The sequence below is a fragment of the Chlamydotis macqueenii genome, chromosome 9 (genome assembly GCF_036417535.1).
Source record: "Chlamydotis macqueenii isolate bChlMac1 chromosome 9, bChlMac1.mat, whole genome shotgun sequence".
Classification (NCBI taxonomy): Eukaryota; Metazoa; Chordata; class Aves; order Otidiformes; family Otididae; genus Chlamydotis; species Chlamydotis macqueenii.
The window spans coordinates 10,314,538-10,329,956 of record NC_141564.1 but is presented as its reverse complement, the minus strand read 5'-3'; the positions used below and the strand labels follow the sequence as shown (position 1 = coordinate 10,329,956).

At 44.8% G+C, this 15,419-nt stretch overlaps 1 protein-coding gene across 2 annotated transcripts in view; it reads right to left on the bottom strand.

Annotated features, from left to right (window-relative positions):
• Positions 1–14,237, bottom strand: part of RYK (receptor like tyrosine kinase) — a 60,897-nt gene extending 46,660 nt beyond the window's left edge. For both annotated transcript variants that reach the window (XM_086754952.1, XM_086754953.1), the window contains exon 1: positions 13,840–14,237. In XM_086754952.1, coding sequence (XP_086611078.1) covers positions 13,840–14,149 — 310 coding nt within the window. In that variant the 5' untranslated portion in view covers positions 14,150–14,237. The remainder of the gene's footprint in view (positions 1–13,839) is intronic.
• Positions 14,238–15,419: the final 1,182 nt, after the last annotated feature.

The window sequence follows — 15,419 nt, the reverse complement described above, 5'->3', positions numbered from 1 at the left end:
GCTTCACTCATTGCATTCCGGGGCTTTCTCCATTTCACAAGTCTTCCACTTTGAGGAAGATAAAATTTCCCCATACCCACAGAAATTGCTCAGGCAATGCTGCAGCATCGTGTGTGCTGAAGAGCTCCACAGTGCGTGGACTCCAGACTTCCACAGTTAGTAGACTTCAGCCAAGATAAGGTATGCTTTTCTCAATACTACATGGGCTGCACAGATTAAATCATCACCGAGAAAACCACGGCACAGCCCGTCAGGTTCCAACATCCCTGTGCTGCTGAAGACAGAGGGCAAGGACACAACTGCAAACATGTGGGGCAGAACACATCCAACGCCTCTCTTCCTGCAAGTTCGGATCAAGAGGACAATGATCAGCCTCGGTGAAATGTCAAACAGGTTCAGTTACGTTCACTGTCAAACAGGTTCAGTGATGTTCACTGAGTATTGGCTGTGAGCTACCTCTGTTCAATCAGATACTTTGCTCTTTGTCATCTACACACAATGAAACACAGCCCCTCAGTACTCAGATTTCCAGACTGATTAAGTGCTATTATTAACTCTCTCTGGAGCAGACATTAAAAGTGGTTAAGGAGATTGCAGAAAATACATCAGGCTCCATTATCACGACAGTTTAAGTCTAACTCAGAAACTCAGAATTGCTTTAGTTCTGCATTTCACCTTTTTTCGTCAGATATGCATGCTTACACCTGCCTTGCAATGTTCCTCATGTAAACCTTCAGCAACTGAAGGTCAAGGAGTCAAGTTGGCACTATGCGGGGAGGAAACAAGAAGTGGGGGAACACTCCTCAGTCAGTTTAACTCCCTGAATTAGTGAGGATGCTCAGAAGCACCCCGTATGGAGGGCAACACTGCAGCAGCACTAACTCAGATGGAGCTTAGTACTCCATAGTACTGTTACCTTACCCAGACAGCCTAGGCTTTTTTTTTCAAAGCATGGCACAGGTAGCTTCGAAAGATGGTATCAAATTAAGCAAGTCACTGCCAATACACAGCCTAAACCAGCCGACCTCAACTTTTTCCTTTTTTTACATGTGTAAATCTCTTTCAAACACAATAGCAGCATAAGACGTAAGGTTCATTTTCCCAATTCTTTCCGATTTCAAGAATGCTTAGTAAGCTACTACACTAAAACCTATTGATTGATATGATTGCAGTGGCAAAGAGGGGGGGAGGAAGTTTAATTTTCAAGAAGTCTGATTCGTCCTAAGATGTTTAAACACTCGTCACCTTGCCCTTTAAGTAGGGCAGACCCACCAGCATGCACACAGCATCCTGGAACAAACCCAAATTGGTATGTAATGTTTTATGTCACATATGGAATGAAGAAAGGAGAAAACAGGTGGCTCTAGAAGAAAAACACAGACGCATTACAAACAGCTAGGGGAAACGGACAGTTCCTTAATAACCATTTTCTAGGCAAAGCAGTAAAACAAAGAGGTGGAGAATGTTACAAAGAAATACCAAAAAATTGCTGGGCTACGTAAACTGCAGAGGAGGAAAAGCAGCTTTTCAGAAATCCTTCTGTTGGCTTAAGCAGTGTATTGGCAATCAACAATGAACAGTTTTAAAACATAGGCTGCAGTTTTGCTTTAGCAAGCCTTAAACAAGTCCATATGCAGACAATGCACAACACTAAAGGATCTAGTTTCTCATTACTTGTACTGGACTAACGTACATCAACCCACATGAAAACAGTAAGACCAATGCTTTGTTTTGATATCAAGACAAAACTGCCACCCTTTTACCCAGGCAACCCCTAAATCTCATTATTAACTTCCACATATTTGCACCTCCCACCATTGGGAGCAAACTTGAAAGAATAAATTAAAGTTGAACACAAACAAAAAGGTAAATTTAAGCAGCACCATAGAGAAAGTCTGTCATTCTTTGCATCGTTTAACATAACAAAACATCTGAAGAAGCTCAGAAAGGAAGGGGAGAGGCCAATTTTCATTCCCAAATGCAAAAGATGCTAAGCAGCCCTTGTGTTCATGACAAAATTGGATCATGTCAGTCTAGCAGCCTAACAAAACACTTCTTTGCAAATGCCCTTGTGTAAATGCAGTCTAGCTTCAACTCTTTTTTTTTTTTTAAGCACAATATGCATAAGAAACTTGCCACTATCAGTATGGGAAAACTTAAATTTTATTCTTATGAACCAAATCTATCCTACAACATGCACTAGCAGTAATTCTTCTTAAAGACAAAAACAGTATTTAGGCTTCTGTTACACTACGTAACAAAGTTTAATAATTGTAACATAATTCTGGAAGATTATGTCTAAAAATCAAGATTGAATGTGCAATGTAGGAGTTAGATTATATTTCTCTTACTGAAATACTGCTTGCTGCAATATGAATATTAGTCCTAGTCTAATAGTAATCTGCTAACAATAGCTGACATATCTGGCTCTCCCGGCTGCCTATCCAACCCTCTGGTAGATTCCCGTCTGTGTACAGAAGTGACTGAAATTAGTGCTGGTTTTCTTAATACTCTAGTCTGCAATTTGTAAGAGTTACTTCATAAGCAGCTGAGAAATCTCTCCAGTGTGATGTCAAACCACCACAGCCCTCACACAGCAAGGCACTCCTGCTCCTGACTCACAGCCACTGAAATAAATTAATTGAGAAGAGTTACACACTTAAACAAAGTTATTATATTTATACAAATACTCTATTTATTCAGAGGTTTAAGTTTTCCAGAGAATGATGCCTCCACTCCTGAGCAGCTCATCTGGGTTAGCCCTCTGGCTAGATCAGAAGCTTCCACTCCACGGTGAACATCCACATGAAAGAGTACGGACCTCAAGTTTCAACATCCCTTCACCACCATTTACTTTCCAATTCTGTGCAACCTACTCCACAAACACACAGGATTCTCCCAGCACTGGACAATTTACCTTGTTGAAGAAAGATCTCTCTTTTTTTTTTCCCACTCTTCCATTTTCCTTTCATTGAAAGTGCACCAGAAGTCTGAAACACTGACTTTAAATTCTAAGCTATCCTTTTTTTTTTTTCCAGCAGGTTCTGCAAATGTGCTCTAGAAAAATTCTGCTATTTTCACACCATCAGCCTAAGCACAAGGAAACGTGGCTGAAGAACTGAAAATCATCTCTTGACTACTGAAACTTTTCTTTTTTAGGGTAGAAAGAAAACTTTCCCAGAGCAAGCCTTCTTAGTTTGAGTGTATTTAACCAGTTCATTTCAACAACCGGCTTAGACAGGGCTGAAACTACAACTAGGACTTAAAAAAAACAAGGAAATTGAATACAAACTGATCCACATGGATCAATTTCATTTTTTAGAAAACAGCAAGCTATTGGAAACGTAATACTAAGCATCTGAACATATATACACACACATAAAAAACTTCTTATCCTATTTGTACATATTCAGTATATACAACAATGAAAGTGAACTTTCCTTTAATGAAACAAGTAACAGATTATAACCTTCTACTTGCAGCTTTATTTAAGTTTTCCAGAATGCTACAGTCTTGCAGTCATAGCTGTTGGTCGGGAATTTGGGCTGAAATGCTTGCTTTTAAATGTCTTAAGGCTGAGAGTCTCTGGAAAAGATGACTGCTAAAAAATATCACAGGAAAAAAAGTGAAGTCTTAAGTAACATGGAGATGATGAAGAAATAGCTTTTTACTCTCACAACACAGGTGCCAGAAAACGTCAAAGGATGTCTTTCAAACCTGGTGCTGAAAAACAAATCAGCAGGCACAAATCCATCAGTACTCATTAATATTTTCTACCTTTGGCTTAGAAACATTTATTCCCAGACTGTTGAATAGTCCTGCTCATCACCTACCTGTCACTCAGAAACAAAAAAAACCACCAAGACAAAAGAATTTCCCATTTTGGGGGACAACTTTGTACCTCTATGTGAAGTTCTTCATTGTCTACGGGCATCTATCTCACAAAGGAGCTCTTTAACCCATTCTTTCTAAACTTCAGTCTAAGCCTTGCTAGAAAGGAATGTCTTATAATCCAGCATCACAGACTTGGAAAAAAAAAAAAAAAAACAACCAACCAAACAGTATTGAGTGCATGGAAAACAGACTAGAAATATAACCATAGCTTGACGTATCACCAAAGCACACTGCAAACTCTTTGTGGAATTGCTCTAACGTTAGCTCATTAACATAAAACTGATTGATGAGGCTCTAGAATTAAATCCATTCTCATCTCCATGGAAGACTTCTCCCACCAGAGACTGCTGCCTTGTGGCAAACAACATGGTTGCTTTGCAAGCTCTCCTAACTCTGCCCAGCGGGAGCAGAGAGGATACGGACTGTGGTTATTTACATAAAGGGCTTTGTTACCTGCGCAGAGTTAACTTTGCACGAGCTGGAGATGGAAAACAATATGTAAGCCGTTTGAGGAAATACTCAATATAACTTCAAAGCAATGATTGTATCCTTGAAAACCAAGCAAGGCTCCCTAGCAGGAAATCTTAGTAGGAACCCTCCCAACACCTAGCAAACAAGAGGAAAAACTCTAAATTGAGAGCTCTCACTAAATCCTTGTGAATCCACACTGACAGATCACCCACAATTCACCTTATTAATGCCATTAAATAGAACTTGCAAGTTCAACACCATGGGCAAACAGGGTTTTTCCTCACTGAAAGGCCTTTCTGAAAGTCACAGAGCAGACACTTTCTATGGGAAGAAGTAAAAGCATAAGGAACTTGTCAATATTTAACTCTATTCATACTAAAAAGATGACATTAATTGTTCCTAGGGCCCAACTACTTACTCTCATTTGTCTCTGAACAGTGGCAACAATTACATTTCAACAGCCTCCCTGCTTATTCTTTTCTTCACCTACAGAAAAACCTTTATATTCTACATATCAGAAAAATGAAGACAGCTGAGAAAATGGTTAGAAGATGACATGCTCCTTAACAGAGAACCAGAAAAAAAAAAAAAACCAAAAAAAAACCAAAAAAAAACCCAAACCCCACATCTCTTACCACAACACAAGTAACTCTGCTCTTGAGAACACCTTCTAAATTAAATTTGCCCATTTGAAATTAAAAAAAAAGAAAGAAAGAAAAAAAAAAGATAAAAACTAATAAAACTCTCAACAAAACCAGTTGCCACTTTGCTATTAATAGCCAGAACAGTGCACACGAGGTACCCAGAGGGCTGATTCTGAAGAAAGATGCACGACAATGACACAACAGACACAGAGAAGGCAGAAAATCATTGCCAGAGACCTTCATAGCCAGTATCACGACAAGCGAGCAAGGGCAAATGGGACAGACAGGAATAGGAATGGTGCAGATACACCGTCGGAGGCGACAGAAAGGAAACTAATTTGCTCATTCAAGTTTGCTTTATATTTTTATAATATAAAAAATTGTACTCTTCAGTTATCCTAGTAGGAAAGGCAATAAAATACAACAGTGTAAGCCACCTTTAGAATGGTGTGTCTGCTAGCAGCCATGACTAGTTCAGCCACAAGCACCCAACTGAGTACAAATTTAAAAAAAAAAAAAAAAAAAATTAAAACCCAGCATACGCTCACACCTCAATGCATCAGCCCTCTTGGCCTCTAAGTTCATGCTTCCAGTTCTGTGACTGACAGGACTGTTGAAGGGATAACACACCCTTCACATCTGTTGAGATGCTTTCACAATGATATGAACTGTTTAATGCAAAACCAAGCTCCACACAAAGTAAAACAGGTCTACTCGCTTCTGTGGCAATCTCTACACTAAGAAAAGAAATACTAAGCTCTGTGGCTTTCCTTTTATTAGGAATTACTCTACAAGGCCATCCATTAACTTCATAAAGGCTAAAACAGTTTTGAGAGGATAACCATCTTTAGCTTATCAACCTGCTCAGCTTCACCATTGGTACTGCTGGCATTCTGTATTCTGAGCGTCTGCAACTTTTCAAGCCTACCAAGCAGAGGCTCCAACGCTTAGGTTACTGCTCTTATCTTTCCCAAGTAGCATGGTGAAATCAATATACTGGTTAATTTAATTACGGCTATTCAACACCCAGTAAGTGGCAGCAAAATTCTAAAGCATCACATTAGTTTCATGCTGTTGCTTCTGCTCCCAGATCTCCAAAGCAGTCAGTGCAAATATGCGAGTCATCCGCTTGAAAGAAGGACAAAGGCAGAGATGGAAGAGAAATAATGCTCTTGAAGCCTCTACTGTCGAGCCCTTTGTACTGCCACAAGGCATTTTCAGAGAGTGTTAGCATTCATTCTTACACGGGATCTGCTGGTGCTGCTTCCACTTGGGGGGGGGGGAATCCATTCATCAGGCACAACTCATTAAATGCACTTCACCCTTTACTCACTCCTCGCTTCCACAGCTGAGACCTGAAGGACAATTTTAATACTGCACACTAAGTTACTAGAGGAACAGCCTCTAACCAAAGGCCTTTCCTCTGAAAAAAAAAAAAAAAAAAGCAGGAGCCTCAGTCTGCATAGTTTCAGATAGGAATTAGTCATCAATCAAGCCTGTTTCACTAGAGCTCAGAAAAACCATGAACCAAGATACATTTGGAATTTGTCTCATTAATTCAGCTTTCCCAGCATTCAAACACAACCCTGAATAGCAGAAGAAGAGGAGAAAAAACACAAGACTTCCCCAAATACTTCATCTTTCTAAGTACCCACACATCAGTGTAGCTGCCTCCACAGATGCCACTCTTGGGAAAATGCCACCCTGGGATTTTTCATGCCTGTGAGCATGATCCTCATCTCTTGTATTTCCCTCTGCCCAGGTGGTGTTCAGGAGTAGTTTCAGTTCCTGCCTTTCTCCGAGCACCATAAGCTCTTCTTGCTGGCTTTTCTCATGCATGCAGGGAGCTCTCTGACTCCATTTCCTCTCTCTTGTTCCCATTCTGTCCACGCACTGGAGGGAGAAAGAGAGCATGTATTCAACGAGGCCAAACAATCAACATGATAAATAAGATGCTGCCAAACAGAACACAGGTGTAAAACCACAGCAGTGAGGAATGCAGCTTTGAGGGTTTTTTTTCCCACCTCATCAGGCTAGGCTTCAGTCTCAGAGGTCAGATTTCTTCCAAGTCCCTGACACATAAATGTTACAAGAGCCACAAGCATTTATCGCTAGACAGACCTAGGCCTCTCAGGAGCCGAAATGGCTGCTTCCTCCCAGGGCTGAGTGCAGACAGAGCAGCATAAAGAAGCCAAGCCGCCTGCTGCCCGTGCAGTCCCTCCTTGAAGGTCCAATTTGCAGAAGCAAATTGCTTTCACCAGGAAGGATTCAGACAGAACCCCCAGCATGTTTAAATCCCAACACATAAGCTGGTGCGATAAAGCAGGCCACAGAAATCAACCACCCATCTCAGCAATGCTGGAGTAGACCAATACACACAAGGACTTAAGTATTTCCCAGATTTCCCTCTTAATGGCAGTCACACAGAATAAATTATTGCAGAGCAATACTAACCCAGGTTAGAAGCTGCCTCCACTGGCATCGCTCCCGAAGGCCTTCCACAGGCTATTTCAAACTTCTAGAAGCATACTCTTCTGCCAGTTTGCAAGCACTACAAATATTTGTATATGACTAAATGCACCTCCAAAGAAACAGCTATCCACACACTATTTGAACTTGGCAAATTAAAAGTGAGGTAACACAACGGAAAAGGGCAGAGGAACCCCACATGCAGGTTGTTCTCATAAACCTCAAAACAATATTGACGTGAACCGCGGTACTCGGTAAATCAGTCGGACAAGCATTCAAGTGCACTGAAAGGCTCCAAAATGAAAACAGATTGCTCAGCTCCGCAATGCAAGTAACTTGTCACAACCTGCTGCAGCTTGCAAGTGACCAGATGTTGCTGCGTGCATCCTCCAAATGCCCTGCCAGCCTTAATCCCTCCATGTCTCCAGAGGACTTGAGTGACATTCCCCTGAAACACTAAAAAGCTCATCTAATAAGCACCAACCACAGACTATGATTAGACTAAAGAGCTTTAGAGAACAAGGTAATAAAATAATTATCCTAAAACCAACACGTCCAATTAAGAGGAATATAGCAGAATATTTTTACGTTATCATGATCAATTCAGCTTTGTTGCACAGCATCTGTCAAGCTTAGAAGCTTGCTTTCCATCCAGCAGTGTGCGCTTAGTCATTTTTAATTTTAAGTTCCTTTTAAATGGTAAACTGAAGCATTAACAAGTAGGTTTCTGCACTTCTGCAAAAACAAGCATGTGGATTACAGCAATACAATACTTGATTTTTGCATATATTCTTCAGAGGTGAACACTTCAAAGCTAGAAAATTAAGATTTACAAACACACATACAACAGAACTGGATTCTGAACTGTAGGTCACATATTTCAGACACTTCAAGACCTTGGGGTACTCCAACATCTGCTCTTCAGTGGTCACCTCACTCATCCTCCAGCAACTACCCAAAGGCTCTTTGCTTTATTTTCTCTGTCCTAAAGAGGTACCACACACAAGCATATGCAACGTATCCATCTTATATGGAAATATATTCTAGGTGCTCCTAACAAAACTCACTGAGACCCCAGCACTAGCTCACCAGTGGTGCTCTGGGTTGTGATGCTGTCAAAGAGCGGACTTTTAACAAGGCCCTGAAGCATTTCAAGAATCACAAGAAAGAAACCCTTCAAGCTTTCAACAATGGGAACATCAAGCTCATCCCAGCACAATGATTTTCAACTCCCTTTCATAACAGGGACAACTAACCAGGAGACAGACAAAGGAACAAGAGGATTTCCAGTCACTATAAACTCAGTGCAAGTATCATAAAGCACTTTTGACGTAAACGACTGTTGCTAATTCCCCAAAAAAGTTACACTAAGAAAGTAGTTCCACAGTATAAAATTAAGGCACCTCTTTATCAACTGCTGCAGTAAGAAAACCACAAAACTGCATTTGGCCTGTAATTTACCAGGGCCCTGCTCAGCCCTGCTGAGGCCACACCTGGAGTAACTGGGTCCAGCACAGGGCTCCCCAGTACAAGAGACATGGAGCTACTGAAGAGAGTCCAGCAAAGGACTACAAAGATGATTAAAGGGCCTGGAGCATCTCTCCTACAAGAAGCCAAGAGAGCTGGGACTGTCCAGCCTGGAGAAGAGAAGGCTCAGGGGGATTTCATCAATGTATACAAATATCTGAACGTGGGTGCAAAGAGGACAGAGCCAGGCTCTTCTCAGTGGTGCCTGGTGACAGGACCAGAGGCAACCAGCAGAAACTGAAACACAGGAGGGTCTGTCTGAACATCAGGAAAAATTCTTATACTGTGAGCACTGGCACAGGTTGCCCACAGAGTTGGGGGGGTCTCCATCCTTGGAGATGTTCAAAAGCTTCTGGACACGGTGCTGGACAACCAGCTCTAAATGGCCCTGCCTGAGCAGCACCAGATGACCTCCAGAGCTCCCTGCCAACCCCAACCACTCTGTGAGTCAGCACTACTTTAAAAAACAAACAACCCTCTGCTAGAACAGATTTTGCATCTCACAACCAGACAACTCATTTCAGTAAGCTGCACACTGGCTTCAAATGAAATTCCAGAACACATAAGAAAAAGTCATGTAAGTGTTAATTAATTTAACTCTATAATTAAGCAAGTGCAAATATAAAGCCAGCAGAAGACACCATTCAGTATGATTACTCTGAAGAAACTAGGCCAGAGAACAGTAAGTTTGCAAACATCATATGACTTCTGACTAAGATTCTCCTGAATTCCAGTTCAGCCCCTGCCCCTGCACATACGCAGTACGATAGCCCTCAGTGACATTATAACATGCTGGTTTTCCTCCCCAGGACCTAAGTCACATTTAGTGACTCTAAAAAGAGCCAGAGCCATGTGGTGAGGGGGTCTATCCACAAGACCAACTGCGCGGCAGAAAGGTACGTAGTCTACAAAAAAACAAACCCCTGCAAGAACAGAAAGGATTGTCCTCGCTGCTTAAGCATCTTGTTGCCATCGTGAACAATTCGGTGCTATCTGAAGAATGCTGCAAAAGAACTGCCTGCAACACAAGGAAAACTGTTTAAGCCAAGTTTTCACAGCCAGCTATTGATTCTGGTCCTCATACTCAGAGGATATGACCTGAGGCCTCTTATAAGGCTGAGCTGCAGAACTGCTGGGAACTCACAGCTTGAAGGTCTAACAGATATTCTGTGAAAGCATTAAGTGCTAAATAACACTAGGTACTTTAAATAGATCTGACCAAATCCTTAATTATTAAAGCTACCTATCTAATATTAACAGATTTTTTTTTAACCTTATCCTCTAAACCTTAGCTCCTTACCTGCCAAGCACAGATACACGTGCCTTTGTACCACAGGATCCTGTGAAAAGCAGATCAATGGAGCATTTCAGCATTAGGCAAACACATTCTGATTTCACAGGAAAATCTGAATGAAAGTCACTTCATCAAGTACAGACCGTTTCGTAAGTAACTCATCACTAATTTAACACTATCTGCCCTGCATGTTTAGCACCACGGCGTGGTCACGAAGAAGTGATACGATCAGGAGGGGTTATCATACCCACACAGCTTGCCACTCTGCAAGACCAACGCTACTTTCTTCAGGTTGATGCTCATGTCCATATGAACCAACTCGGTTGTGGCACCCTGAGCATCTCTCCCCAATAACCACTCAAACACATCTGGCTCCCGCTGCCATCGCTGAAGTCATCTCAGCCAAGTCCCCTTGACTAACTCCTCTATCGCTCTTTCTACCTTTATTCCATCTATCGCTGAGTCCTGCCTGATGTGAGTAGAATCTGACCCATTCAGACATGTGAAAAATCACCATTTTTTTTTTCCCCAAAGGCTTCTAGTTTGGATGGCTGTGAACATTTTCCATGGGAATGGTAAGGGGTATTTCTGACAGAGACACCATCTGCCTGCCATATAGCAAGTCTTGCTTTCAGACCATGAGAACGCTGCAGCTTTTCAAAATAAAAATCCATCTTACACAACAAGACAAGCCAGTTTTCTCTAGTTTTCTTCCCTGTAAAGTTCTGAAGATTTCAAAACAATTCCTCCTACCGCAGACACGTGGTCAGAATCACACAGCCTAACGGTGGAAATCTGGCATAAGCACACAGGAAAGTAGGAAGCATTTTCACTATAAACCATGGTATCTGTCCTGTCTCCACGCCACAGAAAGAACAGCCACAAATCATCTTAAGTCACTATTTCATTTACAAGAGCCACAACCTAATCAAAGACACAGACCATGGTTCCGTAAGATACCGAACTCCAGTTTTGAGGAGAGCAGCAGCACTGTAACGCTCCAGTGAACAGTGAACTGGTTCAGTCTCACTGATGGAGAGACCACGCATGGGTACAGCCCCGCTGACCATACACCAGACCCTGTGGACACTCCAACTCTGCACTGAGGACACACTCTATCCCATCCATGGCTGATTCGACAGACACGCAATTGCACGCTTACATGTGTTCCAAATCAAATTTGCAATCTAAAGATGCACGTGGGCGATACGAAGAAACAAGAAAGCACACCACAGGCTGTAGTAAATCTGTGTAACATTTGGGTTTATGGGCAGTTCAGAAAACTAAGTTTTGTGTTCAACCACAGCAAGACAGTAGCAGAGACAGAGCTTGTTTAGAAACAAAACAAGAAAGAAACTAGCTTCTATGTTTACATTAGCAGCTTCACTGAACCTAACAGCTTGCTTCACAAGCAATGTCATTTTTCCATCCGCTGTGAATGACTGTTCTAGCATCTGCTGAACCATGGCTTTCCCCAAGAAGTTACAGGAGCTGAAACGCCTCCCTGCACTTTGGAAGTTCATGCACACTGATGCAAGCACTTAAACCATAAACTTGATTGTATGGGAACAGAATTCAGATACAACAAAACTAAACACTTTAAATTAGCTTGTTTTGTTTTCAGCAGTGTGAAGAACCGGAACAACAGTGCCTGGCCCTTTGGACTTTCTTCTGCTAGAGGAATACATAAAGTTGCCAGAGACTGGATTACCTATCTAGGTGCCTCATTAAACCACAGCTTCCCTACAACAGCTTGTACGTGTAAAGGAATACCCCTAAAATGAAATCTGCTTATGCCAACAACGTAAGGTAAAATAAAATTTCATGATCTACCACAGATTTCTAGTGATCTGAATCCCACTAACAGAAAAATGTGCCAGTTTATCTCTGGATTAGATTCTAGTTTATCCAGCCTTTGGGGTCGCAGAAGCAGAACAGGTCACTAAATGTCAGATACTTTAAGTGATATAAAACAGCTATAGACAGCTTGAGTAAGAAGTGAGTTTAGCCATGTTAGGAACAGACATCCATAAGGGAGGTTACAGGACACAATTTAACTTAAAGAATAACAGCAGCAGTTCTTCCCTCCTCAGTTGCTACTTAATGACGAACAGTTACGCTAGTGGACCATGGAAGTCTGAGCAAATCCAACTAACACATATTTCAGACTCAGGATAGCTCAAGCCTTACCATTCAGTATTTCCAAGATTAACTACTTGTTTAGAAACTCAGCTAAACAGTAAGTCTGACATTTTAATCCTCTATCTGTAACAGAGCATCTGGCAGCAAGCACATGCAATGTAAAAACGAAGGCAACAGAACGCTAACCACCAGAGCAAGGCATAAGGGAAAAAATGTTTACAGCATTATCCACACCCCGGGTCCCTCGACTTTGGTCAGCTACATGCTTACAGAGTTCAAATTAACTAGAAATATTTTTATTTTGTCCATTTGATGCAAATAAAGTCTTGCATTGCTGTTTTTTCAGCTTACAGAGATACAGGACACTTACTGAAAAACAAATCGCTAGGGACACCAATGTATTTGTTTTAAGACTCCAGCCACCAACTCTAAACAAGAGCCTAAGCAAGCCAAAGCCTACAGAAAGCAAATCTTTGTTTAAATCAGAGAATCTTCAAGCACAAAACTAGTGCAAAAGCCTCGTGCAGCAGGCCAGATGGGGGACTTCAGGAACTGCCTCCAAGTACTTGCGCAGTAATTGTCAGCCTGCCTAGAAATTAAGATTCCTTTCACACACGCACCCCCAATTATTGCCAGGTCTCCTCTCTGCCCTCTGAATGTCACTTGCCTCGCTAATTAAATCATAGACCTGAACTCACGTCTTCCAGGGCTTACCCTGCTCCCACGGGGCACCATTCCCAGTGACTCGAATCTAGGGAACCCCTTACCATCAGGGTAAAGCCCAGGACCCTTTCCTTCCCTTAAAAGCCTAATCACACATAGGGGAGGCTGCACAATGACTCTTTCCTGAGTCTTCAGACTCCTCCATTCTACTCATAACCCCCTGCTCCCCCAAATCCTACAGAACCCCCCACAGATCCCCAGATTTGCCCAATCTCACCCTGCTCCCATAGCTCCCCAGCCTCTCCTGAGCCCCAGATCCTCTCCAGCGTCCCTTGCACCTCCAGGTCTGCCGCCCTCGCACCAGCTTCACAGACGTCCCCATTGCCTCCTGGACCCCCACAGCCATCATCCCAGTCCTCCAATCCCACCGAGCCCCCCCCCACCCCAGCATCTCCACTCCCAGACCCACCATCCCTACCCCACTCCAACAGACTCCCCCATCCTCTTTCAGACTCCCAAACTGCCACCCCAGCCCCACCCAGAAATCCCCTCAGCCCCTTCTGAGCGCCCAGACCCCCAACACCACCTCAGTTCCACAGACTCTCATCTGCCACCCCACCTCCAGGCCCCCGGACCCGCACCCCCTCCCCAGCCCCAGAGGCCCCCCTCTGCCCCCGATCTCCAGCCTCACGGACCGCCGGGCCCGCCGCGGCCTCAGCGCCGTCCCGCACTCACCGATCAGCCGCCGCACCTCCTCCTCGCTCAGGTAGAGGCTCAGGCTGGGCCCGGGGCCGGAGGGGGGCCAGTCCGGGGGCCCTGCGGCGTGCGGCCCGGAGCTGGGGCCGGCATGGCCCTCGGTGCCGGCGGGCAGAAGCAGCAGCAGCGGCAGCAGCCGGAGGAGATGGCGGCGCGGGCCCCGCACCCGGCACCACGACGGCGGCGGCCGCCACCGCCCCGCGCCCGCCTCCCCCGGCGCCGAAAGGGGCCGGCCCCGCCGCCGCCGCCCCCCGCCGCCGGGCTCGCGGCCCCAAAGCCCCGGCACCATCGCTCCGCGGGGAGGGAGGGAGGGAGGGAGGGAGGGACGGGACGGGGGGAAGGCAAGGAGGGAAGCCCCCCGCCCCGCCGAACCCCTCACACGCCGCGGCCGCTGCTCCCCGCCCGGCCGCTCATGGCTGCGCGCGCCCGACGCCGCCGCCGCCGCTGGCGCCGCTTCCTCCGCGGCGCCGCACGCCCCGCCCCGCCCCGCGCAGGCGCGGCCGCGCAGCCGCGTTCCCACCGTCCACCCCCAGCGGCGCGAGGAGCCGCTGCCGGAGCGCCTCTCAGCGCCGCCTCGGGGACCCTCTGAGCCCGGCTCCGCGGAGCCGGGAGAGCGGCCTTGTGCGGGCCCTGCGTCCTCCCTGTGCCTCTCGGTCCCAGTGCCTGGCGTCTGGAGGGTCTCTGGGCCCGTCCTGAGGGAGGGCTGGAAGGGGGTGAACACCACACCCCGGGCAGCCCGCCGAATTGCCTCAGGCCCTCTTTCTCTGCTGTCATCTCCTCCGTCCCCTGCCCCTTCCAGCCCCACAGCCTGTCCCGATCATCCACCATGACCTGTCCTGGTCACCTGCCGCTTACCTGGCCGGAGGCTGGCCCAGCGGCTGAGCATGGCGGGGCCTCTCCCATGTGTCGAGGAATACTTTGCCAAAAAATCCCAGAAAAAGTCACCCTGGAGTAACCAACACCAATCAGAAAGTTACCCAACTGGAAATACTTCTGGAACACCAGCATTTTAGTTTAAGAAAAATTCCTTTTTTGGTAATTTTCTAAAAACTTTGTGTCCTGGTGTTCTATCTGATGTTTTAATCTGCTTTACGCTTTTATCTTGCACTTACGCGCCTTTCAGAGCTAAGAAATTGCAGCACTGTTTCACGTTACTGTAACGAAGGGGGGCCTTCGATCTACAAAGGATGGTTATTTCAGTCCCAGCCAAGCCATTGCTGCCTATAATGGTCCTAAAGTAAAATCTAAACTGTAAACACATCTGCTGTTCTGCTAGAGTATGAAATGCCAGCAGCACTGCTGCATGACAGCTGATATGTTTTGAAAGAATGCAATAATAATCAAGTCAAATGATGAAAACAGCATTAAATTCCAGCATGAGACTTTCAATCTCCTATACAAACATTCCTGACCTTTTCCTGAAATCCTGTTCTCCACAGAATTTCAAAAGTCATTACTTCTGTTGCAGTTTGGCACAAAACCCCATGTCAAGGTGTCCACCTTTCCCCTGAAACGCAAAACCTCTGTTGCGATCGGCTTGGCAAGTGGATCTTGTTTTT